This window comes from Erythrolamprus reginae, chromosome 13 (assembly GCF_031021105.1).
Source record: "Erythrolamprus reginae isolate rEryReg1 chromosome 13, rEryReg1.hap1, whole genome shotgun sequence".
NCBI lineage: Eukaryota > Metazoa > Chordata > Lepidosauria > Squamata > Dipsadidae > Erythrolamprus > Erythrolamprus reginae.
In genome coordinates, this window is record NC_091962.1 from 10,439,871 (window position 1) to 10,458,467 (window position 18,597).

The 18,597-nt window shown below is 42.2% G+C and overlaps 1 protein-coding gene across 2 annotated transcripts in view; it reads right to left on the reverse strand.

Moving 5' to 3' along the window:
* KCNK4 (potassium two pore domain channel subfamily K member 4) overlaps positions 1-14,260 on the reverse strand; it is a 26,470-nt gene extending 12,210 nt beyond the window's left edge. The window contains exons 1-6 of one of the 2 annotated variants that reach the window (XM_070766766.1): positions 13,973-14,200; positions 12,877-12,997; positions 10,702-10,862; positions 7,375-7,561; positions 6,254-6,393; positions 93-570 (exon numbers count right to left, since the gene is read on the reverse strand). In XM_070766766.1, the coding sequence (XP_070622867.1) occupies positions 93-570; positions 6,254-6,393; positions 7,375-7,561; positions 10,702-10,862; positions 12,877-12,997; positions 13,973-14,161 (1,276 nt within the window). In that variant the 5' untranslated portion in view covers positions 14,162-14,200. Of the gene's footprint in view, positions 1-78; positions 571-6,253; positions 6,394-7,374; positions 7,562-10,701; positions 10,863-12,876; positions 12,998-13,972 lie in introns of those variants that run through there. The other variant, XM_070766767.1, reaches the window with a different exon arrangement.
* Positions 14,261-18,597: the final 4,337 nt, after the last annotated feature.

The window sequence follows — 18,597 nt, forward strand, 5'->3', positions numbered from 1 at the left end:
GATGGGGGGAAAGAACAGATGGATCGGCACCGTGGGTCAGACCATCCCTCCAAATGAAGCCCGGGCCCACTCCTGTCTTTACACCGATTCACCTTTGTCCCGGGTCCGGCTGAGAAGAATCAAGGGTAACCCCGCGGGCAAGGCAGGATCTGTGCGGTGCCGTGCCCGCGGGCACCAGCGGCGTGGCAGACGGGTGGAGGGGGGCCCTCCTTCGCTGAGCGTGTCGGAGCTCTCGTCGATGAACGCGAGATTCTCTCCGACGTAGTCTATGGGCCGCGGGGAAAGGGCGTCGCCGGCGTTGACTGGAGCCGGGTTTGGCGGCGGGGGCGAGGAATGTCCCGGGCACAGCATGGGAACCGTGGGCATCAGCCCCGGATGCTGCAAGAGGAAAGGAGGCGGAGGAGAAGACAGGGGGTTCAATCCTTGCGGCACGATGGCGGAAGGCGACAGCGGCTTCCCTTTTAAGGAGGAGACGCGGGGCAGTTTGTCTGGGAATGCCACATTTGGGACACGGAGCTGCGATGCCACGTTGCCGGTCCAGGAGGCGGCGTGAGCCGTGAAGTCTCCCATCTGCGGGGAAAAACAGGAAAAATCAAGGCTATAATTCCCAGCAAACTATAATTCCCAGAATTTTCCGAGCTGGGAAAATAATAAAATGAAGGCCAAGACATCTCGATTTAAGCGAATACGCAAAGTGGGAAATTTTGTGGCCGAGTAACAGGTAGTCCTCGACTTACGACAAGTTCGTTGAGCGGCCAAGGTTACAACGGCACCGGGAAAAGGGTGACTTTGGGCCCCGTTTCAACACTTATGACTATTGTCGCAGCCCCGTTGCTCATGGGAATCAAAAGGCAGAAGCTTGGCGACTGATTCACACCTGTGACGGTGGAAGGGTCCTGGGATCACGTGATCCCTTTGGACTTGAGATTGACTTAAACCACCATGTTAGTCACTTAAGAACTGGAGGGATTCATTTAACAGCTGCGGCAGGGAAAGTTGTAAAAAGGGGGGGTGTCAAACTCACTTAACAAATGTCTTGCTTAGCCACAAAAAGTTTGGGCTCAATTGTGGTCGTAAGTCGAGGACTACCGGTACTGGGGAGACTTTTTGAATGGCTTAATGAATGGCTTTGTTTCTAGGGGGCTGGACTAGAAGACCTCCAAGGTCCCTTCCAGCTCTTTGTTCTGTTTTATTTCTTATTCTATTCTATTATCTATTTTATTATTCAATTCAATTCAATTTATTAGATTTGTATGCTGCCCCTCTCCGAAGACTTCTCATTCTATTCTATTCTAATTTATTCTATTATGTATTCTATTGTCTATTTATTCTATTTTATTTTATTCTATTCTATTCTCTATTTTATTATGTACTTTATTTTATTCTATTCTTATTTATTCTATTATCTGTTCCTTTATCTACTTCCTATTCTATTCTATTCTCTATGCTATTCTCTATTTTATAATCATTATTCTATATTCTACCTATTCTATTCTATTATCTACTTTATTATCTACCTATTCTATTCCCTATTTTATTATGTACTTATTTGATTCTACCATCTATTCTATTATCTACTTCCTATTGTATTCTATATGCTATTCGTTGTTTTATAATTCTTATTCTATATTCTACCTATTCTATTGTATTATCTACTTTATTATCTACCTATTCTATTCCCTGTTTTATTATGTACTTATTTGATTCTACCATCTATTCTATTACCTACTTCCTATTCTATTCTATTCTATTCTATATGCTATTCGCTGTTTTATAATTTATTCTATATTCTACCTATTCTATTGTATTATCTACTTTATTATCTACCTATTCTATTCTCTATTTTATTATGTACTTATTTGATTCTATTATCTATTATCTACTTCCTATTCTATTCTATATTCTATTCTCTATTTTATAATTCCTATTCTAGTCTACTCTACTTATTCTATTGTATTACCTATATTATCTACCTATTCTATTCTATTCTATTCTATTCTATTCTCTATTTTATAATTCTTATTCTATTCTACTTATTCTATTGTATTATCTACTTTATTATCTACTTATTCTATTGCATTATCTACTTTATTATCTACTTATTCTATTCTCTATTTTATATTATTATTCTATTCTATTCTATCCTATTCCATCCCATCCCATCCCATCCCATTTTCTGTTTCTATTTTCTCTTCTGTTTTCTATTCTAAATATCATGCTAGTTAGAAACATCCAACTGGCCCTGAACCTATAGTCCAAGCCACCCCAAGGGGTCATAAAAGCAAACTAGAACTGACTTTTTTGAAGTTCTAACCAGGTTTCTTTCTCTGCCTTCGCTTTGCCCATCAACCACCAGCGGGTGAGAAACCGTTTTCAATTAAGCCCGCTGATGAACGAGCCAGCGTGGGAACCAAATTAACACCCTCTGTGGTTTTTTTGGAGCGGCAAAATGGCCTCGTGCCCAGCCTGCAGCTGTTAGAACCATTTGTGTGTTGGTTTAAGTGTGTGCATGTATCAATTCTGTATGTAGGAAATTACCAGCTACAGTTTAAATTAATTCCCTCTTCCGCAACGAATTTGGGATATCAGGGAGATTAGAACTAACGCTCATGACCGTTAAGTGGGCCAAATGCAGCCATTAGAGCCGTAATCTAGTTTTAGCACCAAACCATCAAATGCTAGAAAACAAAACATTTTTTTTTAAAAAAAGAGGATTTTCAATTCCAATAGAAGAGAGTAGGCAGTTTGGGGATGAAATGAGGGGAAGGACATCAGTGAATGGGGATTGTGGAGAAGGAGGAGGAGGAGTGTAGAGGGCTTGATATTCTCTGAACCTGGTGGTGTTCTTGTAGAAGTTTCATGACCCACCCCACTAGGGTACATGGGCCTACCTCCGAAGAGTGTCCGGAAACTTCAAATTGTGCAGAATGCGGCCGCGTGAGCAATCATGGGCCTTCCTAGATACGCCCAGGGGAAGAGCCTTCTCTGTGGCGGCCCCAACCCTCTGGAATCAACTCCCCCCCAGATTAGAATTGCCCCCACCCTCCTCGCCTTCCGCAAGATGTTGAAGACCCATTTATGTTGCCAGGCATGGGGGGGCTAATCCTCCCCCCCCCTTCTGACTTGTAGCATTTGAGTGTGTTGTGACTGTGTAGTATTGATTGTTTTTAGTAATACAGTAATCCCTCACTACTTCACGGTTCACCTTTCACAGATTCGCTATTTCACGGGTTTTCAAAGGGGTCTTAAATCCATAAAAAATTTTAAATCCATTAAAAATTCATAAAATTATTCTACAGTGCTACTGTACTCTATCCAACTGGTAGGATATCACATGTAGTTCCTGCTGAGAAATTATAGAATGACTGTTTAATGCAAAGGGTGGGTTTTAAAAGTCCAAATACTTGTTAAATACATTAAAAAAATATCTTTCCTCTACTTCACGGAAATTGAAGAAATTGAATAAATAAATAAATTGAATTGAATAAATAAATAAATAAATAAAATTCATTTTTCACGGGTGGTCTTGGAACGTATCCCCAGCGAAAAACGAGGGATTACTGTAATGGGTTTTAACTTGTTCTTTTTAATATTAGATTTGTATTATATTGTATTGTTATTGTTGTTGTGAGCCGCCCCGAGTCTTCGGAGAGAGGCGGCATACAAATCTAATAAATTATTATTATTATTATCGTTGTTGTTATTATTATTATTATTATTATTATTATTATTATTGTCATAATTTCTAGCTAATACTGATGATATCTATTCAAGGACCCCTCAGGATTTGCAAATTTCTATCTTTCTGTTCTTTCCCTGATTTTCTTTCTTTTTAATAGGGAAGCTGAGGTCAGAATTTGGCTGAATTTAAACCAAGGTTTTGCTCGGGAACTCTTGAACATTTTTTTACAAGGCAAAAGCTTTCATCACCTTAATGAAGCTATTGACTTAATAAACATTTCAGAGGCATGGGGATCAGTTTATTTGTTCTCCTTTAATGGCCAAATGCAATTGACTTCTTGCAAATCGAACTGGCGTCCTGAGTTTTTCCAATTTTCTGGATTAAAACAGAGAGGCTTTAATGTGGCTTTGGAAACCGCCTTCCAGTTTTATAAGGGTTTTTACGATCCTTCTGAAGGCCTCGTTTTGGGAGTGCAATGTTGGGGCCGATCCCAGAAAGATCCGGTTTTTCGGAAAAGGAGCTCCTTTTCTGCCTTGCAAAGATTCGCACGAATCCCAGCGACCAGTTAGGTCCCTTCTCCAGGTCCCTTCGACTAAACAATGTCGTTTGGCGGGACCCAGGGGAAGAGCCTTCTCTGTGGTGGCCCCGGCCCTCTGGAACCAACTCCCCCAAGAGATTAGAATGGCCCCCACCCTCCTTGCCTTTCGTAAGCTCCTTAAAACCCACCTCTGCCATCAGGCATGGGGGGAACTGAGATATTCTTTCCCCCTAGGAATCTACAATGTATGCATGGTATGTTTGTATGTATGTTTGGTTTTATAAACAAGGGGTTTTTTAGTTGTTTTAGTATTGGATTGTTACATGCTGTTTTTATCACTGTTGTTAGCCGCCCCGAGTCCACGGAGAGGGGCGGCATACAAATCCAATAGATAGATAGATAGATAGATAGATAGATAGATAGATAGATAGATAGATAGATAGATAGATAGATAGATAAATAAATAAATAAATAAATACAATTCACCTTTTCTGGAAAAAAATAGATTGCACTGGATGCGTTAGACTGGTTACTTGGTTTACATTGGCTAAAATTTCATGGTCCAGCTAGGTAACATCCTCAGTGTTAGACTGACTAGCACTGATGATGTTATATAGTTGGGTCATGAAACGTCTACAAGAAAACATTTAATATATGTATTTAATAGCAGTTAATATATGTGTTTAATAATACTTATGTTAACTGCCGCTCGACTGGTTTTTGCTCAAAACGGGAAGAAAGAAAACGTACCATCAGAGGATTTAGTAATTAGGAAAATATTGGAATGCACAAAATGGAGTAAACTTACTTTACAGCAAGGGTCTTCCAAACTTGGGAACAACTTTAAGACTTGTGGACTTCAACTCCCAGAATTCTCCAGCCAGAATTCTGGGAGTTGAAGTCCACAAGTCTTAAAGTTGCCAAGTTTGGAGACCTCTGCTTTAGAGTTACAGAATAAACAAGAACACAGTGTTCCCTCGATTTTCGCAGGTTCGAACTTTGAGAAAAGTCTATACCACGGTTTTTCAAAAATATTAATTAAAAAATACTTCGCGGTTTCCCCCCCTATACCGTGGTTTTTCCCGCCCGATAACGTCATATCACCAAACTTTCATCCACCTTTAATAAATATTTTTTTAAATAAACTTTAATAAATAAACATGGTGAGTCATAATCTAAATGGTTTATAAGGGAATGGGAAATTGCAATTTAGGGGTTTAAAGTGTTAAGGGAAGGCTTGGGATACGGTTCATAGCCAAAAACAGTGTATTTACTTCCGCATCTCTTCTTCGCGGAAATTCGACTTTCGCGGGCGGTCTTGGAACGCATCCCCCGCGAAAATCGAGGGAACACTGTACTATTGTGTGGATTGATGGAAAAAAGGAAATAGAAGGACTGTAAATTTAAAGAAAAATGGAAGACACAGAAATGTTAATTGTAAATGTGTTCTTCACATTTGATGTTTTTGATACACATTGCTTTTATTTTTGGTTGTTCTGTTGTTTTTGTTTTCAAAAAAGTTAATAAAAGTTATTAAATGAAAAAGAAAACAACCAGGCTCGGAGAGGACCAAGGACCCCACAGTTTTCCTCCTCTTCCTCCTCAATCCAACTCCCTTCAAGCACTGAGGATGTTACTAGTTCGGTCATGAAATGTTTTCAAAAGAACAACCAAGAGCCCAAGGAGAGGCTGCATTATTCTAAAAGCCTCGGTGGTGGAGTGGTTAAAGTGCAGTGCTGCCAGCTACTTCTGCTGATCACCGGCTGCCAGCAGTTTGGCAGATCGAATCTCAGTAGGTTCAAGGTGGACTCAGCCTTCCATCCTTCCGAGGTGGGTAAAATGAGGACCCAGATTGTTGGGGGCAAGAGGCTGATTCTGTAAACCGCTTAGAGAGGGCTGTAAAGCCTAAATCCTAAATTCTTCCACTTCTATTTGGTGGCTAGGGGGTCATCTCCAACCAGGATGAAACACACCCACCCACACACAAACACTTTTAAATAACTGGTGGAGGGAATTGGCTGTGGGTTGCTCACCTCAGCTCTCGTGCGTCTGGACAACACCCGCATCCAGTTGCCAATCATGGTCAGAATGGAAGCGAAGTAGGCCATTCCCAGTAGAATCCAGACAATCACCAGCGGTTGGTACCAGAAATAAGCACTGCTTCCCGTGTCACCTGGCAGGTAGAATGCATTGGGAGCTGGAAGCTCGCAACTTTTGCCCAACCCACCAGAATGGGTCCATCTGCAATCCAAATCGCAGCTCCTTCCTTCCTTCCTTTCCTTCCCTTCCTTCCCTCCCTCCTTCTTCTCATTCTCATTTCCTTCCTTCCTTCCTTTCCTTCTGATTCTCATTTCCTTCCTTCCTTTCTTTCCTTCCTTCCTTCCATTCTTCCCTCATTCATTCACTCTCCTTTCCTTCCTGCCTTCCTTCTCATTTTCTTCTTTCTTTCTTTCCTTCCTTCCTTCTTTCCTTCTTTTTTCCTTCCCTTCCTTCCTTTCTCCCCTCCCTCCCTCTTCTCATTCACATTTCCTTCCTTCCTTCCTTCTGATTCTCATTTCCTTCCTTTCCTTCCTTCCATTCTTCCTTCATTCATTCACTCTCCTTTCCTTCCTGCCTTCCTTCTCATTTTCTTCTTCTTTTCTTTCCTTCATTCATTCATCTCATTCCTCTTTCTTTCTTTCTTTCTTTTTTTTCCTTTCCTTCATTCTTTCCTTCTTCTGATTCTCCTTTCCTTCCTTCCTTCCTTCTGATTCTCATTTCCTTCCTTTCCTTCCTTCCATTCTTCCTTCATTCATTCACTCTCCTTTCCTTCCTGCCTTCCTTCTCATTTTCTTCTTTTTTTCTTTCCTTCCTTCTTTCATTCTCATTTTCCTTCCTTCCTTTGTTCTCATTTTCTTCTTTCTTTCTTTCCTTCATTCATTCATCTCATTCCTCTTTCTTTCTTTCTTTCTTTCTTTTCTTTCCTTCCTTCCTCCCTCCCTCCCTCCCTTTCTTTCTTTCTTTCCCTCTCTCTTTCTTTCTTTCTTTCTTTTTCCTCTTCCTTCTTTCCTTCCTTCCTTCCTTCCTTTCTTCCTTTTCATTCCCTCCCTCCTTCCCTTCCCAAACCCTGGAATCCCCCTTCCCTGCTTTGCCAATCCCGCCTGTTTCTCCTCACCTGCCACGTAGTCCCCAAATCCCACCGTGGTCAAGGTGATGACCACGAAGTAGATGCTCTCCAGGAGCGTCCAGCCTTCCACGTGTTGGAAAATGAGGATGGGCAGCGAGACGAAGAGCAGGCAGCCGATCAGGATGAACAGCACGGCCGAAAGGATGCGGACGATGGTGGGGCTGACCTGCCACTTCTGCAGTGGAGAAAAACAACCCAGAAAACAGATGCAGCATGTTGTAGAGGTAGTCCTCAATTTACAACTCTCTGTTTAGTGACCGTTTAAAGTTACAACGGCTCTGAAAAAAGTGACTTGGAACAAACTTCCAAGAACAATCTGAGGTCAGTTGGGGGAAAGATCAGAAGCAGCGTGAGAAAATATTATTTTATTAAAAGAGTAGTAGATGCTTGGAACAAACTTCCAGCAGATGTGAGTTGGTCAATCCACAGGAACTGAATTTAAACATGCCTGGGATAAACATAGATCCATCCTAAGATAAAATACAGGAAATAGTATAAGGGCAGACTAGATGGACCAGGAGGTTTATTTCCACTGTCAGTCTCCATGTTTCTATGTTTCTATCTATATGTATCATCTCTCTCTCCATACGTCGCACACACACACACACACACACACACACAATTACTGTCCATTTTGAATAGTATTCATGGTGTCACCAGCCAGCAATCACCCCTTTTGCTTGAAAGGCTGAAGTACCTAGTTTTTTTCAGGGTGGAGGCTGCTTTCCCAACCCACTGCAAAGGTCCAGTTTTTAAATTATCTCTTTTATTATTTTTGCAGAGGACTAAGAGATCACAGGGAGACTCATACAGGCAGTCCTCGACTTACAACAGTTCATGTGTGTAAGATGTGAGTTGGTAAACCCACAGTAACTGAATTTAAACATGCCTGGGATAAACATATATCCATCTTAAAATAAAATGCAGGAAATAGTATCAGGGCAGACTAAATGGACCAGGAGGTCTTTTTCTGCTGTCAATCTTCTATGTTTCTATGACTTACGGCCATTTTTCACCCTTATGACCATTGCAGCTTGGCAAATGATTTGTATTTATGATGGTTACAGGGTCCCGGGGGTCACATCATCCCCTTCTGACAAGCCAAGTCGATGGGAGAAGCCAGATTCATTTAACATTTAATTTCTAAATGATTCACTTAATAAACTGGAGTTGGAAGGGACCTTGGAGGTCTTTTGGTCCAACCCATTGAATTTCCCCATTGAAATTCAAGGGTGAAAAAAGTCAGGTTCTACATTTAAGCAAGAAAAACAAAATTAAGCAAGAAAAACAAAAACAGAAGGAAAAGGGGGGACACGATCGAAACATTTTAATATGTCAAAGGGTTAAATAAGGTCCAGGAGGGAAGTGTTTTTAATAGGAAAGTCAACACAAGAACAAGGGGACACAATCTGAAGTTAGTTGGGGGAAAGATCAAAAGCAACGTGAGAAAATATTATTTCACTGAAAGAGTAGTAGATCCTTGGAACAAACTTCCAGCAGACGTGGTTGGTAAATCCACAGGAACTGAATTTAAACCTGCCTGAGATAAACATAGATCCATCCTAAGATAAAATACAGGGAATAGTATAAGGGCAGACTAGATGGATCATGAGGTCATTTTCTGCCGTCAGTCTTTTATGTTTCTATGTTTCTAAAATGCACAGGTACACTATATGTGGTACCTTGCTCAATAGTAGTAACTGTGAGAGGGACCTTGGAGTCCTAGTGGACAACCATTTAAATAGGGGCCAGCCGTGTGCAGCAGCTGCCAAAAAAGCCAACACAGTTCTAGGCTGCATTAACAGAGGGAGAGAATCAAGATCATGCGAAGGGTTAATACCACTTTATCAGGCCTTGGTAAGGCCACACCTGGAATATTGCATCCAGTTTTGGTCACCACAGTGTAAAGACTCTAGAAAGAGGGCAGAGAAGAGTGACAAAGAGGACTAGGGGACTGGAGGCTAAAACGTATGAAGAACGGTTGCAGGAACTGGGCATGGCTAGTTTAATGAAAAGAAGGACCAGGGGAGACATGATAGCAGCCTTGCAATATCTCAAGGGTTGCCCCAAAGAAGAGGAGGGAGTCAAACTATTCTCCAAAGCCCCTGAGGGTAGAACAAGAAGTAATGGGTGGAAACTAAACAAGGAGAGAAGCAACTTAGAACTAAGGAGAAATCTCCTGACAGTCAGAACGGTTGATGAGTGGAACAGATTGCCTCCAGAGGTTGTGAATGCTCCAACACTGGAAGTTTTTAAGAATATATTGGATAACCATCTGTCTGAAATAGTGTAGGATTTCTGCCTAAGCAGGGGGTTGGACTAGAAGACCTCCAAGGTCCCTTCCAACTCTGTTGTTGTTATTATTATTATAACCCCCTGCTCAGGCAGGAAACTCTATCCTGTTTCAATGGCTGTTGAATCACTTCTTCAAAAACCTCCAGTAGTGGAGCTCCTACAACATCTGGTGGCAGGCTGTTCCACTGGCGAATGGGTCTAATTATCAGGAAATTCCTCCTTAAGTTGCTTGTTGTTTCTTTCTTAGATTAATGATCTCCACCTTTCGGGTACTTTGGACAACCCCTGATTGTGGCCAGAAAGTTTGAAAAAATGGGGACAAAACTCACAACAATATATATATGTAGATTGTTCTGAGTTCGGATTTTGCCCTGTGTAATATTTTGAGTGTCTATGCGACGTTTCGGTGAAATCCCATTCACCATCATCAGGCTGAAGTTTCAAGCTTCGTGCTGTTGTAAATATGGATATAAATAAATAAATATAAATATCCATATTTACAACAGCACGAAGCTTGAAACTTCAGCCTGATGATGGTGAATGTGATTTCACCGAAACGTCGCATAGACACTCAAAATATTACACGGGGCAAAACCCGAACTCAGAACAATCTACATACATATACCCTTGAAAATCTACGAAAACAAATCTAAAAGCAAGGAACCCCAATATAAAAAACATACATACAGTCATATCATGCAGTAGGACTACATAGGCAGGGGGAGATGTCTCAGTTCCCTCACACTTGACGACAATGGTGGGTTTTAAGAAGTTTACGAAAGGCAAGGAGGGTGGGGGCAATTCTAATCTCCGGGGGGAGTTGGTTCCAGAGGGCCGGGGCTGCCACAGAGAAGGCTCTTCCCCTGGGCCCCGCCAAACGACATTGTTTTGTTGACGGGACCCGGAGAAGGCCAACTCTGTGGGACCTAACCGGTTGCTGGGATTCGTGCGGCAGAAGGAGGTCTCGTAGATTTGCTATTAAAAACGGGAAATTTTTGCATGAAATAAACACGAACTCACCAGGAAAATATCTTCTACTTTTCCGATTCCTTTCCTGAGTGAGGATCCCAGCTGGTCTCCAACCCCGGCCAGCAGCATCCCAAACACGGGGATTCCCACCAAGGCGTAAAAAATGCAGAAAAGTTGGCCGTATCTGGTCTTGGGGGAGATGTTTCCGAACCCTGTAGAACCACATGGAGAGAAAAGCACAGAGAGGTCAGAAGAAGAAAAAGAGGGAGGAAAAAGAACAGTTTCAATCAGAGCGACAGAATGGAGCCTCCAGCTTTGGTGGCAGTCTACCTTAAGCAAAAAAAATTTTGGGGTGGTGGTGGTGGATCACTGTTCCCCCCGAGAAGCATTGCTGCTGTTGGAAGCAATCAAAACGGCTCCATTAATTCCTGCAATATCATGCACATTGGAGGAAAAGCTACATTCACTTAATGACCAGGCTTAAGAACTGCAGAAGTTCACTTAATAGCCATTGGGGGGAAAGAATTATTTAAAAAATCAAGTATGACTGGTCCCAATTGGATGTCATAGCAGTATTGCTGCCAACCTGCCTTCCATTGAGGACCTGTATACTGCACGAGTCAAAAAGAGGGTGGGGAAAATATTGACTGACCCCTCGCATCCTGGACACAAACTGTTTCAACTCCTACCCTCAAAACGTCGCTACAGAGCACTGCACACCAAGACAACTAGACACAAGGACAGTTTTTTTCCCGAACGCCATCACTCTGCTAAGCAAATAATTCCCTCAACACTGTCAGACTTTCTACTAAATCTGCACTTCTATTCTACTAGTTTTTCTCATCATTCCTATCACCCATTTCCTCCCAGGTTGACTGTACGACTGTAACTTGTTGCTTATATCCTAAGATTTTTATTAATATTGTTTCTTCATTGCTTATTTGACCCCTGTGACAATCATTAAGTGTCGTACCACATGATTCTTGACAAAAGTATATTTTATTTTATGTACGCTGAGAGCATATGCACCAAGACAAATTCCTTGTGTGTGCAATCACACTTGGCCAATAAAAAATCTATCTATCTGTCTGTCTGTCTGTCTGTCTGTCTGTCTGTCTGTCTATCTATCTAACTTGTTGCTTGTATCCTAAGATTTTTATTAATATTGCTTCTTCATTGCTTATTTGACCCCTATGACAATCACTAAGTGTCGTACCACATGATTCTTGACAAATGTATTTTTTATTTTATGTACGCTGAGAGCATCTGCACCAAGACAAATTCCTTGTGTGTCTAATCACACTTGGCCAATAAAATTCCATTCTATTCTATTCTGTTTGCCTTTCTCTGGTGGCAGTGGGGAAACGGAGGAGGCCCTATTTACCTGCTTAAAAAAGTGCTTTCTCCATTTTGACGTTTGAATTTATAACCTTTGCACAAGCCAGGTTTTTTCAAACAAGAAACTAAGCTGCATTGAGCCATCAGTGGTTGAGTAATTGAGCCAGCTGTTGTGCAGCAGTTGCCCAAAAAGCCAACACAGTTCTAGGCTGCAAAAACAGAGGGATAGAATCAAGATTACATGACGTATTAATACCACTTTATAAGTGGTACTTGATAAGGCCACACTTGGAATACTGCATTCAGTTTTGGTTGCAACGATGCAAAAAGGATGTTCAGACTCTAGAAAGAGTGCAGAGAAGAGCAACAAAAATGATTAGGGAATTAAGAGGCTGAAACATATGAAGAACGGTTGCAGGAACTGGGCATGGCTAGTTTAATGAAAAGAAGAACCAGGGGAGACAGGATAGCAGCCTTCCAATATCTCAGGGGTTGCCACAAAGAAGAGGGAGTCAATAGAAACTAAACAAGGAGAGAAGCAACTTAGAACTAAGGGGAAAATTCCTCACAGTCAGAACAATTAATCAGTGGAACAGCTTGCCTCCAGAACTTGTGAATGCTCCAACACTGGAAGTTTTTAAGATGATGTTGGATAACCATCTGTCTGAAATAGTGGAGGGTTTTCTGCCTAAGCAGGGGGTTGGACTAGAAGACCTCCAAGGTCCCTTCCAACTCTGTGGTTGTTATTGTTGTTATTATTATTACGTTTGTTGGGCTTGTTCCGTCCCACAATTATACCCATTGTACAGACGGTGAAACCGAGGCCACCCCATTCGTCAAACCAGGCATGTTGACGCCACCAGCCCAATTTTCCATCCCTTTGGGTACCAATTGTGGTGATGACGGTGCCGGCGAAGAAAAAAGCACTGTCCATATCCCAGCGCGAGGTATTGGCGTTGCTGCTGTTGACCGCCGGATCCACGCCGGACCCTGTCGCCTCGTTGACTTGCTGGGGAAGAAGGAGAGAAAGAGGAATTACAGACCCTTTATAAGCGCAAATTCCCCACAATACTATATAACTTGGTGGTTTTCTTCCACGAAGTTTCTGCCCGAATCTCAGTGGTTGATTAGGTCCCACAGAGTCGGCCTTCTCCAGGTCCCGTCGACTAAACAATATTGTGTGGCAGGACCCAGGGGAAGAGCCTTCTCTGTGGTGGCCCCGGCCCTCTGGAATCAACTCCCCCCGGAGATTCAAACTGCCCCCACCCTCCTCGCCTTCCGCAAGACTCTGAAGACCCATTTATATCAGAGACTAATGTGTCCCCTTCTGACTAATAAGATTTGAGTATGGTATGATTGTGTAGTATTGATTGTTTTTTAATGGTGGTGGGGTTTTAATTTTGGTTTTAACTATTAGATTTGTACTATACTGTTATTGTTATTGTGAGCCGCCTTGAGTCCTCGGAAAGGGGCGGCATACAAATCATTTAAAAAAAAAAAATTATTGTTGTTGTTGTTATTATTATTATTATTATTATTATTATTATTATTATTATTATTATTATTCACCCACCCTGCACAACTTCCTAGTAGTATTTTTTAATTAATATTTTTTGAAAAACCGTGTTATAGACTTTTTGTGAATGTCGGACCCGCGAAAGTCAAGGGAACACTGTAATCTATATATTATATTATCTTATTATTGCAAGCCACCCAGTCCATTTGGAATTGGGCGGCATATAAATATTACCAATAAATATAAATATGAATATAAAAAAATAAAAATAAAATAAAATATATAAAATAAAATAAATAAATAAATAAAATAAAAAAAATAACATAAAATAAAATAAAATAAAATAAAATAAAATAATAAAATAAAATAAAATAAGTAAATCTACAAACAGCAAAGGTTGAGAAAAACACTGATCTAGAAGGTGGGGGATTCTGGGAGTTGAAGTCCACCCAGTCGCCCTCCCCTTACCTGGATCAGCTCCTCCAGCTCTTCCACCGCCACGCACTCGTGGGCCTTCAGGAAGTGCTCCAGGTAGGCCTGGATCTTCACCTGTTGGAGAGCTTCGTGGGGCTGCTCGAGCAGCCGGAAGACGACCGCGCCCATCACCAGGTAAAGCGCGACGATGGAGACCAAAACCAAAACCGTCGTCCGGCGCATCACCGTACCGGCTTCCGCGGGGGGCTGGCTCAAGATGGAGTCCTTGGAGACGTAGCAGACTACGGGTAGAGAGCCGTGGAGGTCAGCGGCTGGCGGATAACTCACTGCAAAGGGATGGGCAAAGAAGACGGGGTAAGCAGGGCTGGCAACGCCCTCCGAAGGCCGGCTTTGGCCGAAAAGCAAATCTTGAAAAAAAAATGACAAATCTGGTTTTGGGGCTCCCTGTTCAGGAGCAGTCTACCTTTAAAACTCAAAGACACCAGAATGGGGGGAAATGGTTGCCTTTTTTAAAAAAAGTTCTTTCTAGACCGTAAATCTTTCCTGGTGGGAGTGTGAGGAAGGTTTGCTAATGGGAACGGCACTTATCCATCCATCTGAACAGAACTGGAAGGGACCTTGGAGGTCTTCTAGTCCAACCCCCTAGATCAGTGATGCCAAACCTTTTTATACTTTGCGTGCCATACGTATGGAAGCCCTCTGCTGCCCCTTCGCATGTGCAAAATCTCCCCCTCGTCCCCACGTATATGTGCACAAACCTCACTGAAGCCTGGGACAGTGGGGAAAAAACCCCGGCAAAATGGGCAAAACGGAGGTTTGGAAAAACAGACTTCCGGTTTGCCCGTTGGGCTGTTTTTTGCACCCCGAGTCTTCCCTGAAGCCTTTGTGTTTTGAGAACATCCTGGACAAAATATTCCTTTCCAGCTGTGGACCCCAAACTCTTTGAATCAAGTTGCCCCTACGGACAATCAATAAAGCCGGGACCCTCAACCCCAAAACAGTAAGTAGTCCTCAACGTATAACCAGGGTAAGTAGTTCTCAACTTACAACCGGTGTAAGTAATCCTCAACTTACAACCAGTGTATGTAGTCCTCAACTTACAACTGGTGTAAGTAGTCCTCAACTTACAACCAGTGTAAGTACTCCTCGACTTACAACCAGGGTAAGTAGTCCTCAACTTACAACCAGTGTATGTAGTCCTCAACTTACAACCAGTGTAGGTAGCCCTCAACTTACAACCAGGGTAAGTAGTCCTCAGCTTACAACCAGTGTAAGTAGTCCTCAACTTACAACTGGTGTAAGTAGTCCTCAACTTACAACCAGTGTAAGTAGTCCTCAACTTACAACCAGTGTGAGTAGTCCTCAACATACAACCGGTGTGAGTAGTCCTCAACTTACAACCAGTGTAAGTAGTCCTCAACTTACAACCAGCGACCAGGATTCCCATCACTAAGCAAAGCGGGTATGCATACAAATCTAATTAATAATAATAATAATAATAATAATAATAATAATAATAATAATGATGTTGCCCCCAGTTTAACAAATTTTGCTGCAACTATTAAGCAAACCACTGCGGTTGTTAAGTGAATCAGATGGTCATTAAATGAATCCATCCCCCACTGCCCCGTTTTTGAGTTTCCTTGCCAAATGGACGCCAAGATGCCGCAACCGTCAAAAATATGAGTCATTTGCCAATTAATTGTGATCCCAGGGACCAGATGCAGCCAGATGGTCATAAGGGGTGAAAAATGGACGTAAAACATCACTTTTCCCCTTCGAATGGGCACTAAATGAATTGTCGCAAGTCGAGGACTAATCTGTTTATCACCCCCCGCCAATGTCACCATACTTCCAGATCTGTGCCGGTTCAGAGTTCAAGAATAAAGCAAAGTTAGTTTTCTGGCGATGGGTCAGAAGTAAGTTTTGTGGTTGGTGTGGAAGTTCACCGGCGGCTGCCAAGAGCGAGCAGAATTTTGCGGCAAGGTGGGAGCTTTGCCAGACCCCCCAAACCGAAACCCAGCTCCGGTCAACCGAAGAGGATGCAATTAAACGCCACCCAATCTTTGGCTGCCGTTGAGTGAATTAAAATATTCCGGATTCTCCCATTGGAAAGCGGGAGATCTTAAGCGCAGGGGCTGGTGCTTGGACCAAGCAGGCAGATGTTCAACAGGGGAAGAGGGGGCTTAGCTTGTGCCCCCCCCAAAAGAAAAAAGCTGGCTCCCAAGCCCATAGAAGGGCTTCAATGCAGCCAGCTTCTGGATCAGACAGAACGCTTTGGCCAGAAGGACACGCAGAACGGGCAGGGTGAAAGAGAGACGTCGAGTTGTCAATCAAATCAAAGCTTTAGACCGGTGTAAGAAAGGTAAAATGCAAAGCGGGAATCATTTTGAAAGCCAAATATCTGAAATACACTATTTTAAAAAATCTCTTTTTCTCTCTCTCCACCCCTCCCTATCTAGCAATCCATTCATATCTCTCTCTCTCTCTCTCTCTCTTTTCTTTCTTTCTTTCCTTCCTTCTTTTTTATCTTTATTGTTCTTTCCCTTCTTTCTTTTCTCTCTTTTTCTTTCTTGTTTCCTTTTTTCCTTCCTTCCTTCCTTCCTTTTTCTTTCTTTCTTTTTCTTTTTTTCTTTCTTTCTTTCCTTCCTTCTTTTTTATCTTTCTCTTTCTTTCTTTCTTTCTTTCTTTCTTTCCTTCCTTCCTTCCTCTCTCTCTCTCTCTCCATCTCCCCATCACTTTTAAAATTATCACTTGTGTTCCACCTTTCTTACGCTGGTGCGTGTCTTTTACAAAAATTCAGTCTGATTTAAATTGGAAACCTGGGGGTGAAGCAGCGTCCTGTGCGACCCGAAAGCTTGCACAGTTGGGTCTCATGAACCCAATACAGCTTCGGTTTGATGCTCTTTTCTGTTCCCAACAGCATTCCTGATCCTCAAGCAGTGACACCAATTTCTACAAGCAAGGGACGTGCGCGACAATTCACCTGTTCCACTCTCACGCTACGCTCTCTCTCTGTGCCATCAGTTGGCACACGCCGATAAATTCTGTCCTTTTTTACTTCTTCGGTCTCATGGATACTCACGCACACCAATTTCTCTCCCATCCACAGACCACTTGGATCGTCTTTTGGGGTCTTGGGAATGGCCAGCCTTGCGGGAGAGCCAGTTCTAGCTACCCCTCAGGATGAGTCCAGCCCAATTATTCCCTATTGGCCCAGCCTACCTCGCAGAGTTGTCGTTGAGAGAAAATATTCAATATGGAGTTCCCCCCCCCCCATCTATTTCTAAAGACATAGAAACATAGAAGACTGACGGCAGAAAAAGACCTCATGGTCCATCTAGTCTGCCCTTATACTATTTTTTGTATTTTATCTTAGGAGGGATCTATGTTTATCCCAGGCATGTTTACATTCAGTTACTGTGGATTTACCAACCACGTCTGCTGGAAGTTTGTTCCAAGGATCTACGACTCTTTCAGTAAAATAATATTTTCTCACGTTGCTTTTGATCTTTCCCCCAACTAACTTCAGATTGTGCCCCCTTGTTCTTGTGTTCACTTTCCTATTAAAAACACTTCCCTCCTGAACCTTATTTAACCCTTTGAAGTATTTAAATGTTTCGATCATGTCCCCCCTTTTCCTTCTGTCCTCCAGACTATACAGATTGAGTTCATGAAGTCTTTCCTGATACGTTTTATGCTTAAGACCTTCCACCATTCTTGTAGCCCGTCTTTGGACCCCTTCAATCTTTTTGTAGGTGAGGTCTCCAGAACTGAACACAGTATTCCAAATGTGGTCTCACCAGCGCTCTATACAGCGGGATCACAATCTCCCTCTTCCTGCTTGTTATACCTCTAGCTATGCAGTCAAGCATCCAACTTGCTTTTCCTACCCCCCGACCACACTGCTCACCCATTTTGAGACTGTCAGAAATCACTACCCCTAAATCCTTCTCTTCTGAAGTTTGACACGGTCAATTCCCTTGCAAAAATGGCAAAATGCAGGTGTGATAGGTGTGGAAATTAAAACGAACTCTTTTAAACTCAAACAAGACCGCCTTATACAGTAATCCCTCATTTTTCGCAGAGGATGCGTTCCAAGACCACCCTTGAAAAACGAATTTCTGTGAAGTAGAGGAAAGATCATTTTTTTAATGTATTTAACGAGTATTTGGACTTTTAAAACCCACCCTTTGCATTAAAGAATCATTCTATAATGTTTCTCAGCTGGAACTACGTGTGATATCCTACCAGTTTATTTAATAGAGTACAGTAGTACTGTAGAAGGATTTTATGAATTTTTAATGGATTTCAGCCCCCTTTGAAAACCCCTGAAAGATGAACAGCGAAGTTGCAAGGGATTACTGTACAACCGTTTTACACAACATACACAAGGTGCAGGCTCAGCTTTGTTGTGCACTTTTGTGCTTTGCAAGCCTCCGACAAACTTGCAACCAACGTTATCGGTGTGCAAAACAAAGGTTTTTGATTTCAAATTCATTTTTGCACGCTGACAAACAGTAAAGATTTCATTTCCTGTGGGAGCTGTTTGACTTTTAAAAATTTATTCCATTTACTTACAGAGTCTCGCTCCTTCTCCAATTCTTCCCCTTATGTTGCTGGCCACCAAGTCTGTGAGTGAGTGTGTGTGTGAGTGC